General features: G+C 35.1%; 2 protein-coding genes across 4 annotated transcripts; one reads left to right on the top strand and one right to left on the bottom strand.

Moving 5' to 3' along the window:
- The first annotated feature begins 373 nt into the window (after positions 1–373).
- Positions 374–3,103, top strand: LOC107822755 (uncharacterized). Of its 2 annotated transcripts, XM_016649320.2 has the most exons (3): positions 374–561; positions 2,084–2,201; positions 2,284–3,103. In XM_016649320.2, the coding sequence occupies exons 2-3, from the start codon at positions 2,178–2,180 to the stop codon at positions 2,863–2,865; spliced, it is 606 nt and encodes a 201-aa protein (XP_016504806.1). In that variant the 5' UTR covers positions 374–561; positions 2,084–2,177; the 3' UTR covers positions 2,866–3,103. The 2 variants fall into 2 exon arrangements, with proteins under 2 accessions (XP_016504806.1, XP_016504807.1); XM_016649321.2 differs by lacking the exon at positions 2,084–2,201.
- A 1,309-nt stretch (positions 3,104–4,412) lies between these two features.
- Positions 4,413–7,851, bottom strand: LOC107822754 (zinc finger A20 and AN1 domain-containing stress-associated protein 8-like). 2 transcript variants are annotated; one of them, XM_016649318.2, is made up of 2 exons: positions 7,711–7,851; positions 4,413–5,262 (listed from the first exon to the last, which is right to left on the bottom strand). In XM_016649318.2, the coding sequence occupies exon 2, from the start codon at positions 5,247–5,249 to the stop codon at positions 4,731–4,733; it is 519 nt and encodes a 172-aa protein (XP_016504804.1). In that variant the 5' UTR covers positions 5,250–5,262; positions 7,711–7,851; the 3' UTR covers positions 4,413–4,730. The 2 variants fall into 2 exon arrangements, with proteins under 2 accessions (XP_016504804.1, XP_016504805.1); XM_016649319.2 differs by having other exon boundaries at positions 4,413–5,277; positions 7,711–7,850.
- Between the last annotated feature and the right edge of the window lie 3,794 nt (positions 7,852–11,645).

The following is an 11,645-nucleotide window of genomic DNA, read 5'->3' as shown; positions in this document are numbered from 1 at the left end:
ATTGAATTTGAATAGACTTATTATATCTTTCATCCTGTTTACTCATTCCATCATTTGATCTAGATTTTATTGTGCTTGACTAAGATTGGCCTCATCCTTATTATTAGTTATTTTAATCAAAAAAGTTTTAATATCTTTGGGTCAAACACTACTCCATCGGGGTAGGTAAGGTCTGCGTACACACTACGCTCCGCAGATTCCTCAGATGTGGGATTTTACTAGGTTATTGTTGTATTATTACCCAATAAAAATTATTTTATTATAAAACATTAAAATATTTATTGCATTTATAATAGTTTCTAATTATCTAATTTTTACGTTAAAAGGATAACATAGGTATATTTAATTGAGATCGAAAATCAGAAAAATTTAAACATCATTTTTCAGTATGGAGTAGGATCTTTTTAACCGCCACACGTGTCCGTATTCTATTGGATAATTCTCGTCGGTGCACATACTCCGGTGTCACAAACCGTCTCCTTTTTCTTTTTATAAATAAGGCGGCTTTACAACTTGTGCAACAAGAAAGTTGATCTGCTCGTTTCTCATATTCAAACATCGGTTAGCCCATTTTTTAAAAATTTAAATTGATTATTTGTTTTGAATTGTCGATATATGTTTGTATCAATTGTTTGCTTCAGCTGTTGCATTGAAATTATAGTAAGAATTGATTTGAATTTGTCTCCTTTTGAATTTTATGTTTGATTCGTTTCAATTGTATGCTTCAGCTGCTGCATTGAAATTCTTGACAGAATTGGTAAGAAATTACCTTTTCTGTGAGTTGATTAGTAATGGACGTGAAAATTCTTAATGACCCTTCTGAGGTTTATGTTTTTTTTTTTTCCAAAAAATTGTGTGCTTCAGCTGCTGTATTGGAATTATTGAGAGAAATGGTATAAAGTTGTCTTTTTTGTTAGTGGATGAGTAATGAGTGTGAAAATTCTTAAAGGTCCTTTTGAGGTTTGTGCTTGATTCTTTTTAAAAAAATTATTTTTTTAAATATTTTTTTTTGGTATGGATTTGTGTTGTTGTGATATGGTTTATGGGTAGCTGCTAAATGATTTTCAAGTCTTATGGACATTTGTGGCTAATTTATATTTGAGGTGTTAAGCAGAATGCAGATGAATAATGTTCAAACTTTTAGCTTTTGCAATGAAATCCTTGAAAAATTGGTGTTTTTCTCTTAATAAATTAATGATGATAAAAAAAAAAGGGGGCAGCCCGATGCACAAAGTATCCCACGTTCACGCAGGGAAGGGCCGCACCCCAAGGTTGTGATGTAGTCAGCCTATCCTAATGCGCTGCTTATACAGTTCGAACCCGTGACCTATAGGTCACACGTGGACAACTTTACCGTTGCTCCAAGGCTCCCCTTCAAATGGATTAATGATGATGCTGTGAATAATTTTGAGGATCGCCCTTATGAGGTGTCTGTTTGAATATGAAATGTGATTGGTGTTATTTCACTTTGATGAGTTATAAAGGTAGCTTCAAAACCCCTAAAAGCATTATTTATATTTACAAATATGTGGATGGTCCAGCTATACCTGAGCTTCATGGAAAAATTGGATTTGTGTTTCTATGAATGTGATGGGTGTGAAGATTCTTGAAGAACCCTTTTGGGTTTCTGTTGAAATTTGATCTTTGATTGTTATTCTTACAATTCAATTGGTCTGTAAGTTGCTCGAAAACTGTTGTTTGAAGTTTCATTTATCATTGTAATATGTGGCGGCTTCAGCTGTTTTGTTGAAATTATTGAAAAAAATTAGCTTGAATTCATGTTTCTGCAAGTTCATTAGCGATAGGTGTGAAGTTCTTGAAGAAAAGTATAGTTTGAATTTGATCATTGGTTTGTGCTCTCAGTAATTCAAGTTATTGGAACATTTGTTTATTTTCACTTTTTTTTTTTTTTTTTTTTTTGCATGCTTTAATTTAGAGGCGTTAATCTTAATAGAGATGTTTCCTAGTAATTTGCTCAAACATTTGTGTGTGTTCTATTGTTCAGCTGTTGTAACAAACACTCTGAAGTTCTTCCTGAGTTTGGTTTTATGTTTCGAATTTGATCTCATTTATGTTATTGCAGTTTGATGGTACAATAGGTTAGCTTCAAAAACCTTCTAAGGACCCTTCTTAATCTGAAATTATTCTGATTTGCTCTGTTTGTGCTTCTAAATGGCATGAGATGTGCTTTGAAGCAAAAGGTATATTGATTAGTGTGCAGCCAAATCCATTCTGCGACAAAATTTTGAATTTAATTGACTTGCTGATTACTTGCTTTTTCAGGTTTCAAACACCAAGAGAAACAAGATGGTCAGAGCATATTCACAAGAGCATATTTACAGGCATCCATGGGAACGAGTGACTTCTGCATCGTGGCGCAAGTTTGCTTATCCTGAGAACAAGCGCGCCCTATCCCACATCCTCGAGGTTGATACGTTGAATCACAAGCTTGACCCCAGCTCTGGAAAGCTCTACACAATTCGTGCCATCACTATACATGCACCAGGGCCATGGTTTATTCGCAAGATCATTGGTCAAGATATCTGCCACTGTGTTGAATCAACTGTTGTAGATGCACAATCTCGGTCAATGCAACTCTCTACTCGAAACATCAGTCTCGAGAACTTTATTGAGGTGGAGGAGAAAATAAGATACGATCCGCATCCTGAGAACCCAAAGTTATGGACTGTCTGCAAGCAGGAAACCAGTATTAAGATTAAGCCCTTGTCAGCACTGGCTTCTATGGCAGAGAAAATCGAGCAGAAATGCGTGGAGAAGTTCCAGGCAAACAGTGCGAAAGGTAGAGATGTTATGGAACGGATGTGCAAGTACTTAGAAGCTGAATCCAGTGGCATTTCAGTGTGACCATGTTCTTGAATAGCTTTAGTTAGTCTTCTTCTGTGAGTAGTATTTAGGATTTGCTCACTTTAGAGATGAGAGGTGAGATTTTTTGGTGAAACATTTGTTGGCCAATGAGTTTTGCAAGTTCTTGTTGGCAACACAAGGAGTTTCTTTTTTGGTTCAATCATTTTTTGTTCAATCTTTTGAACCTATTTGTAAACAGCATTACATATAATAATATGGCAATCCCCAAACTCCCTGAGCCGATGGTCTATTGGAAACGGCCTCTCTATCCCCACAAAGGTAAGGGTAAGGTTTGCATACACACTACCCTCCTCACACCCACCAAGCAGGATTACAATGGGTATGTTATCGTTGTTGTAATCCTTGAACTACATTTGCGTTGTTGTAATCCTTGAACTACATTTGATAGTGTGATTAGAAATCAACTTGAAGATATACATTTGTTGTATGTCTGGCTTGAAGGTGCGGAGCATAATCATCTAAAATATTGTGAAAGACTAGAGGAGGTATTAAGAATTCATCATAAATTGACCAGTTTTAAGATGAATGTCAGCCAATCGTGTCCTTTCTTACTTTACCGGCACTGGGAGCAAACTCACACAGGTAAAGTTATTTGAGGGGATATTATAATGGAAAAAATAAATTGGGAGAAATTCAATAATAGTCAGATTTACAATTGGTTATTCAAAAATAGCCACAGTTTCAAAAGTAATCGAAATTTAGCCACTTTTTATGTAAAGATGAATCTGAACGAAAACATTGTTCAAAATCCGGAAAATGCTCTAACATAATATACTAGAACTCCAGAATATTATACTGGAGTTCCAGCATAGTTATATTGGAACTACCGGTCCAACATAATATGCTGAAAATTCACACATAGGTGCTCCAATCTTCAGTATATTATGCTGGAAATTTCCTCGTGTTGGAGTTCTAGCATAATATGTTGGAAGTTCATACACAGGTGCACCGATCTCCAGTATATTATGCTGGAACTTTCTGTGTTGCAGCAAAATAGTGGTTATTTTTCCATGACTTTGCAAATACTGATTATTTTTGAATGACCAGTACGAAAATTGACTAGCCCGTGCTATTTTTACGGAAAAATTGTACATGAATCCGGTATTTACACCTAACCAATGATCCAAAATATGTCTCTTGTTGCAATTTTATCACTTAACCATAGATACATGAAATGTGCAACTGATCCATTCATTTAAGTTCTAAGTATTGATTATTTCAGCTTTTCACCTCCACAGTAGTTTGACTACTGAACTGTCACTCGCCAGAATCCAAGAAAAAATCAGCTCACACAACAAGGTTACGGGTTCGTGCCGTGAAATTAGCTACTAGCCGTCAGTTTAAACAAACAACTAACTGAAAAGCAAGCTTATTCAAACTCATGTGCACTCACGAAACATGATTATAGCCCAAAACAATGCCACACATAAACACAAATACTTCAACAACACTATAGGTAAATCCAGCAGTAAAACAAGTCTATTAAACGCATAAAAGCGACGCAGAACACCAAGAAAGCAAGGTAAGTTAGAGATAACACACTACACATTGGAACAAGTGAAGCCAGATAGAAGATCCATGCGAATAATTTACAATGCCAAATTACAATTTCCATGGATGTTAGCCATGTGAACAAGAATGACACATAACAAACCTAATTCATATTGACCAAACCAGTACATACAAAGACTTGAAACTGGAGTCAACAAACAAATCCTACCTATGACAATGAATAGGAGTTCTTCCGCCTGGAGATGTTTTTCAAATTTCCTGTGATGAGCAATCAGAGTAAGTCCTCTTTTGAACTAAAAGGAAAGCACGAAATTTGAGACCAACAACCCATTCTAGATCTTGTCAAGTTTTTCAGCCTTCACAACAGGATTGGCCTTTGCAATAGCATCGCGACCAGCAGAGCGGTAGTCAAACTGGCAGTCATGTTTGTCTGAGTAGCGGTGTGATCCACAGTAAAGGTTCCCACAGCGGCATTTGAATCCAGTCAAACCAACCTTTTTCTTGCAAGAGCTGCACCGACTAGGACCCACCTTAGTCTTCAATTCAGCAGCTTCACCGGCACTTGAAGATGGAGGTGATGACAAAGCGACAACAGATTTTGTTTCCAGCACGGCAGGTTGCATGTCTACAGAGTCAACAACAACTGGCCCCTTCTCACTAGCATTTGATCCATTTACAAGGTTTTCAATAGATGTCGCTGCAAGCTTTGCTTGTTCCTGTTTCAAAATAGTGTCCTTGTAACACTTGGAGCACATATTCATGTTTGCAGCACTTCCAAAGAAACCACAGTTGTTAATGCACAAGATAGGGCCTTCTGGATGGGATTGGCATCCTGTCTCGTCATGCTCCATATCGTCAACTTTCCTGCAAAAGATTCATCTACAGATAAACATTAACAAGAAACTACACCTTAATCCTGAACGGAAAACAATTGTATTTCAAGACAAATTCGAGGTTTTCTGAAACCAAATTTTCCTTGATCTCACATGTATCCTAACACGGATATATGAGTTTCTAACCGAAGTAAAAGAGCACCTAATGAACACTTGATCTAACACTCTAACTTAAGTGTAACAATAATTAAGTCTTAATCCAACTAGTTGGTATTGCTTATATAGATCAGCCTTTGCTTCTGTTGTGCCCTATCCTTAGCTTTTGAGGCAGCTTCTCTCCAAGTGATTTTCATCAAATTGTCACACTTACAGAGCAGTGCATATGAAAGGTCGATCTACGACAGTCGACAGGACCAAACCATCTCGCTGAATGATGACCTTATCTCACCTTATCCTGTAGACGCACTATTTGCACCCTATATAGGATGTGATCATCTATAATCTTTTTCGTTTAATCATCCTTGATCTTGTCAAATTTTATATGCTTGTAGATCCACCTAAACTTCCACACTTTGTATGACATTCATCTTGTAGATATGTGCTGCGTTGGAGACCTAACATTCACACCCATATAATATTTCTTGTCTCACAATTGTTCCATAGGACTTGCTTTCACTTTGTTAAGTATCTTCCTACCCTATAACAGTGTTATCAAAGGCGAAAAGCGCAAAAAAGCTCTAAGATCTGTTGGGGTTTTAAGCCCAAAGCGCAAATAAAGCGTGGGCTTTAATAAAGAAAAGCGTAAATGGAAAAAAATGACAAATATGTATGTGTAGTCCAAGACTAATATCTAGAAGCATGAATACCAAATATATTGACAAAGAAACTGAAGAAAATTTATGATAAAGTAAAATATGAATTGTTTAGTGTCGCTTCTTCAGGATTATGCTCATTGGCAGGAAAAGTATGTGTTAGAGCCTTGATGACAACACTGAAGGGCCCGCTAAGCGAGCCTTGATAACACTGCCTTATAACATGTTTTGAGCCTCGCTGCAGGGCTTAAGCACGCATTTGATAACACTGCCCTATAACACTCTCAAGCTTAAGCGCACCTTTGATAACACTGCCCTATAACAGTCTCATAACACTTTAAATCAACGTGTTACATCACTGACAGACTGAACCTAGATTTTAGTTGTCTGCATTTAGGCAGCACGATCCCATCTAAACTCACTTCACCTCTTCAATTAAACAACTAAGCTTCCTGCACCTTCCTTTTCAGAGAAAAGAACAATGTAAAAGAAGAAGAAAAAAGTTCCTCCGCTCTGCCAGCTACAAAAACAAGCATAAATCTTACCAAAATTAGGTAACTACACTATGTCTAAACAAGATTATTCAACTAATCCTCAGAAGGAGCGCTTCTTCGCACAACATAAGAACACAAGATAAAGAGAACACAGTCAGGTGCATCAGATACAACCAACAGAAAACCTTGTAAAAATCAAAAGAAACTGACTAGCAAAATTTAGCAAAGTGCAAGATCGGCACAACAGAAGTCGCAAAAGCCAAAAACTTTCTGGTGTAAACTTAAACTGGATCAAATTCACAACTATGCTAATGCAAAACAAGCAACATTATCACACTTATACTCAAACGTTCTTTGAACACCGTCTTTTAAAACGTTCAGACTCATCTCACATGTTCAATTTGACAAAAAATATGTTGTAACAGCAAAACCTATCAAAGTAGAAAGCCAAAAACAACAACTTGGCTTTACTTTCAGAGTTAATATGCCAAATTCTAGCTTCCAATACACAACCACAAGCAATCTCCATCTCCACGGCATGTACAAGCAACATAAAACCGAAGGAATCAAAAGGTTACTCATAAAACTTCAACATCATTTAAGACAAATGCAAAAAGCACCATTTTTTCCATCCCAAAATACATAACAAACAAGGTAACACCCAAGTAAACAAAAAGGGGTTTCAGAAGAGTTCAATATCCTTAAAGATACCTAATTATTATGAATAAAACAACTCCAAAAACTCAATTTTTTGTAACTGTAACTCCAAAGAGACAATTTTTTTTTTTTTTTTTTTTTTGTAATTGTAGCTCCAAAGACGCAATATTTTTTCTTATTGTAACTCCAAAGACTCAATTTTTCAGTAGTCTATGTGATACCCTTCTCATAAAACCACAAAAAGACAATTATTTTACCCACCATAATATCAAATAATTCTCTATAAAGATTCAACAAAAACAAAAAGATATAAACCCCACAAAATAAAATTAACCCAGCAAAGCTGATCTCTAAACAACAAACAAATCAACTCACAGAACAATTAATTCCATAATTACAACAATAAAAAAAAATAATACCTAATTCTCGAAACAATCCATAGATCTATCAAAATAAAGGGGAAAAAATAAATTAAACATCAAAAAGCAGGAAAAAAATGAGATCTTTGAAACTGACCTGAAGAGAGAAATTTTTTGTTGTTGTTGTTGTTGTTGTGATGAATGAAATTTGGAAAATGTTTTCTTTATTTATTATTTTGCCTTTGGCTTTGGACCTTTTTGTTTTCTTTCTTTTTTGCCCTCTTCTCAAAGGAAAAGGAAAGTCTTTTTCTTTGCTTCTCTGCCAACGAACGTTCTTTGCTGATTTGCTGCGTCGTGTTCGATTCCTATTTGTCTTCCTCCTTTAATTTTATTTTACTTTTATTTTTTTACTTTGCCCTCCTTATTTCAGAAAATAGTAATAAAAAAAAGTATATTTAAATGCATTTTTATCATTTTCTTCCTCAAAAACTTCCCATTAAGGGAAGATGAAAAATTTATACTTTGGAGGATGTAAAAAGGTTCGAGTTCTTACCAGAATTGGGATGCTATAAAAACTTGTTCGCATGGGATGTTTCTGTCAAATCATATTAACTTATTAGTATGATTTAGTGAATTAAGAGGTAAAAATACATTAATTATAATTGAGTAAGAAATTTTTGCTCAAACATATGTCATGTTATTATTAATTTAATGTAAACACTCAGTGTAAATAAATTTTTATTATTTCGGATTATGCCAACTTTGAATGTGACTGTCATTGTGTATCAAAAACCAGAAGCAAAGGTGTACGTAAAAACTTCAATTAGTTGGTCCAAATATATTATTATATATACGTGTTTATTTAAAGTAATTAGTCAACTCTTGTTTTGTTCAACTATATAGACATGGGGTAATATCTGTTGCTCAAATACTAAATTTGAAAATGTGTTATTTTGCTTAAGGAAGGAAAATAATGCACAATACGTAGGGGTAAAATCGAGCTCATGGTACGCTTCGATTTTCGATGAAGTAAACGGAGCAAGAAACGAGAAGGCAAGGAGCTAGAATCGAGGCAAGAAACCCTTAATCCGGAGTCTCGCTAGAATGACTGCTTTCGGGAATATCGGAGCCATGACCCCAAGCCCGGTTTGAACTTCAAAGGCTTCGGAGAACATTACCAGAAAATCAAGCACGACCAACAGAAGGCCGTAATATTCGTGACCGGCCGGATATCACGGCGTAAATCTCGGCACGCATCGATAAAGAACCGGTGATTAGTTATACAAAAGATTTTTTACATTTTATAAAAGGGTGAAACTCCCCTACTACAAAAAGGGGAGTCTGATTATACATTGAACACTCTGTAACACACGCATACCAAGGCAATAAACTATTATTTTCTCTGCTACTCAAAGTTTTTGTTCTTGTTCATTCTAAATTCGGAATGGGGGACGGATATTTCATTAAGGCTGTCGTCGAGTCCAGAATCATCCTCCCTTCTATGTGGTTTGATAATTTATTTTACCTATTTAATCTAACACAATTTATCGTTTGTATCGAACTAATCTGTGTATCCTTAAAACTACTTACAAATTAAATTATTATACGTTTTTTAGGGTAAACAGTAGCCCAGTACAAATGCTGGAGCACATGAACAACTAAAGAGTCAAAGAAAAGACAAAAATGAAAACTGAAAGAAGGAAAGCTTCACTGCCATTTCAAGCCTACTTAATTCCCATTTTAATTGTCACAAATTCTAAAGTGTGACAAAATCAAGAAGCTTAATGCAGCTAGTAAGGTTAGTTCTCAATTTGAGCATGCTTTAATGCATAATACTCCCTCCGGTCCACGATAAGTGATCAATTTGCTTTAAACATATCCATTAAGGAAATACTAAATTTTAGACGAAAATAATTTGTGTGACTAAACTACCCTTCATTAAATGTTGTGCCATAGTTATCGTAACACTTACTCTCTTCTCAAATGTGAGGAGTAAATAACTTTTTAGGAATACGTGCATAATGACAATTTTGAAAAAATAAATTGAATTTTTTCTTGATTATATAAATTGACACTTATTTTGGACCAAAATAAAAAAGCAAATTGATCACTTATAGTGGACCGGAGGAAGTATAGTTGTTTAGATAATTTAGTTTTAGGATTCCCTGTTCCAATTACGTAACAGTAGGATTTTTTTTATGTTATCTTAATTTTCCAAAGCTAGAATTAAAGGCCTCTAGTCAAGAATTAAAGGATCATATTCATCCCCAACAACGGTTGGTGGTCCATTAAATGCATTTTGATTCAATAGAGTGGTTTGCCATATCAAAGAGCTTAGAACAAAATATATTAAGACCAACTCTTAATAGATACATTATTTTGCATTCCCATATTCGTTCACATTTTTATCAAGTTTTGAATGATGTTAATAATTGCAATATTATGGTATTAATAAAATCACATCAATCTACAAAACCTACTTTAGTCAATTATGTCTCGTTAGTCATACTAAGACCCTTTCGCTACAAACTTTTTAATCTTTAGCGAGGTCTAATTTGTAAATTAGGAAACTCAAAATTTGGGGAATGAATGGAAAAATTGTACTAGCGCCATATTTGGTCGCTCTCATTTAACTTGAACTCACTTATTAAACAGCTTCAACCTTTTTCTCCTCCTCCTCCTCCTCCTTCTTCTTCTTCGGATGACAGTGATTTTATTTTGTTTGTAAATATATTTTAAGGTAGTTTATGATATTTTATCGTGATGATCTGTTGTTGCGCTTTATTTTTTACTATTGCTTAGGGTTTCTTGCTCTTCTTTTTCTTAATTGTGAAATGAGTTCGTTAGATTTATTGTTGTTTTGACAAATTGATGAATTAAGGTTTGTTCTTGATGATATTTGGAGGTTATATTTCAAATTTGAGCTCATTTGGAGTAGATTTAGCTATTAAATCATATATTGAATTGTCAAAATTCGAAGAATAAATTTTCGTTTCTCGGCAATTTGCACTTCAGACCTATTTGGCTTTAAGTGCATGAAAACGTTGGTTGCACTTGGCTTTAAGTGCATCTGAAGTGCAGTTTTTTACTTCAGGCTTATTTGCTTTAAGTGTAGGAAAACGTCTGTTGCACTTCAGACCTTTTGGCCTTAAGTACATCTGAAGTGTAATTTTTCACTTCAGACTTATTGGCCTTAAGTTCATGAAATCATTGGTTATACTTCAGACTTATTTGCCTTAAGTGCATGAAAACGTTGGTTGCACTTCAGACCTTTTGGCCTTAAGTGCATCTGAAGTGCAATTTTTCACTTCAGACTTATTGGCCTTAGGTGCATGAAACCATTGGTTACACTTCAGACTTATTTGCCTTAAATGCATCTGAAGTGCAATTTTTCACTTCAGACTTATTGGCCTTAAGTGTAGGAAAACGTTTGTTGCACTTAAGACCTTTTGGCCTTACGTCCATCTGAAGTGCAATTTTTCACTTCAGACATATTGGCCTTAAGTATAGGAAAACGTTTGTTGCACTTAAGACCTTTTGGCCTTACGTCCATTTGAAGTGCAATTTTTCACTTCAAGCTTATTGGCCTTAAGTGCATGAAACCATTGGTTGGACTTCAGACCTATCTGGCCTTAAGTGCATCTGAAGTGTAATTTTTTCACTTCAGACTAATTTTTTTTAACTTCAGACCCGACAAGTCTGAAATTGATCGTAAAGTGGGCAGGCTTGCAAATTTTTTTGCAAAGTGAATATAGGTTCTATTGTGATCCTAAAATCGAGTATAGATACAAAAGCCCCGAATTGAATTGAGCCATTTGAAGTCCAAACGGGCCTTCCACCAATATTGCTATCTAGTATCACTAATGCTCTAGCAAGTTTGCATAATATGGCCTTTACCGAGGCTACTTTTTAAATTGTGTCCCTGTTTGTCCAGTAGGCCAAATTTTGCCTTTAAAACTAATTGGAAATTGGGATCAATATTTTATTCTGATAATAGGCTATATGCATATAGTTTAGTGACCATTTACGCTCCAACTTAGCTATGCTTTATTGTTATATGAAGATTAAATGACAACAAATAGCTCTAATTAT

This window comes from Nicotiana tabacum, chromosome 18 (assembly GCF_000715075.1).
Source record: "Nicotiana tabacum cultivar K326 chromosome 18, ASM71507v2, whole genome shotgun sequence".
In the NCBI taxonomy this organism is placed as follows: Eukaryota; Viridiplantae; Streptophyta; class Magnoliopsida; order Solanales; family Solanaceae; genus Nicotiana; species Nicotiana tabacum.
This window is presented reverse-complemented; position numbering and strand designations above follow the sequence as displayed.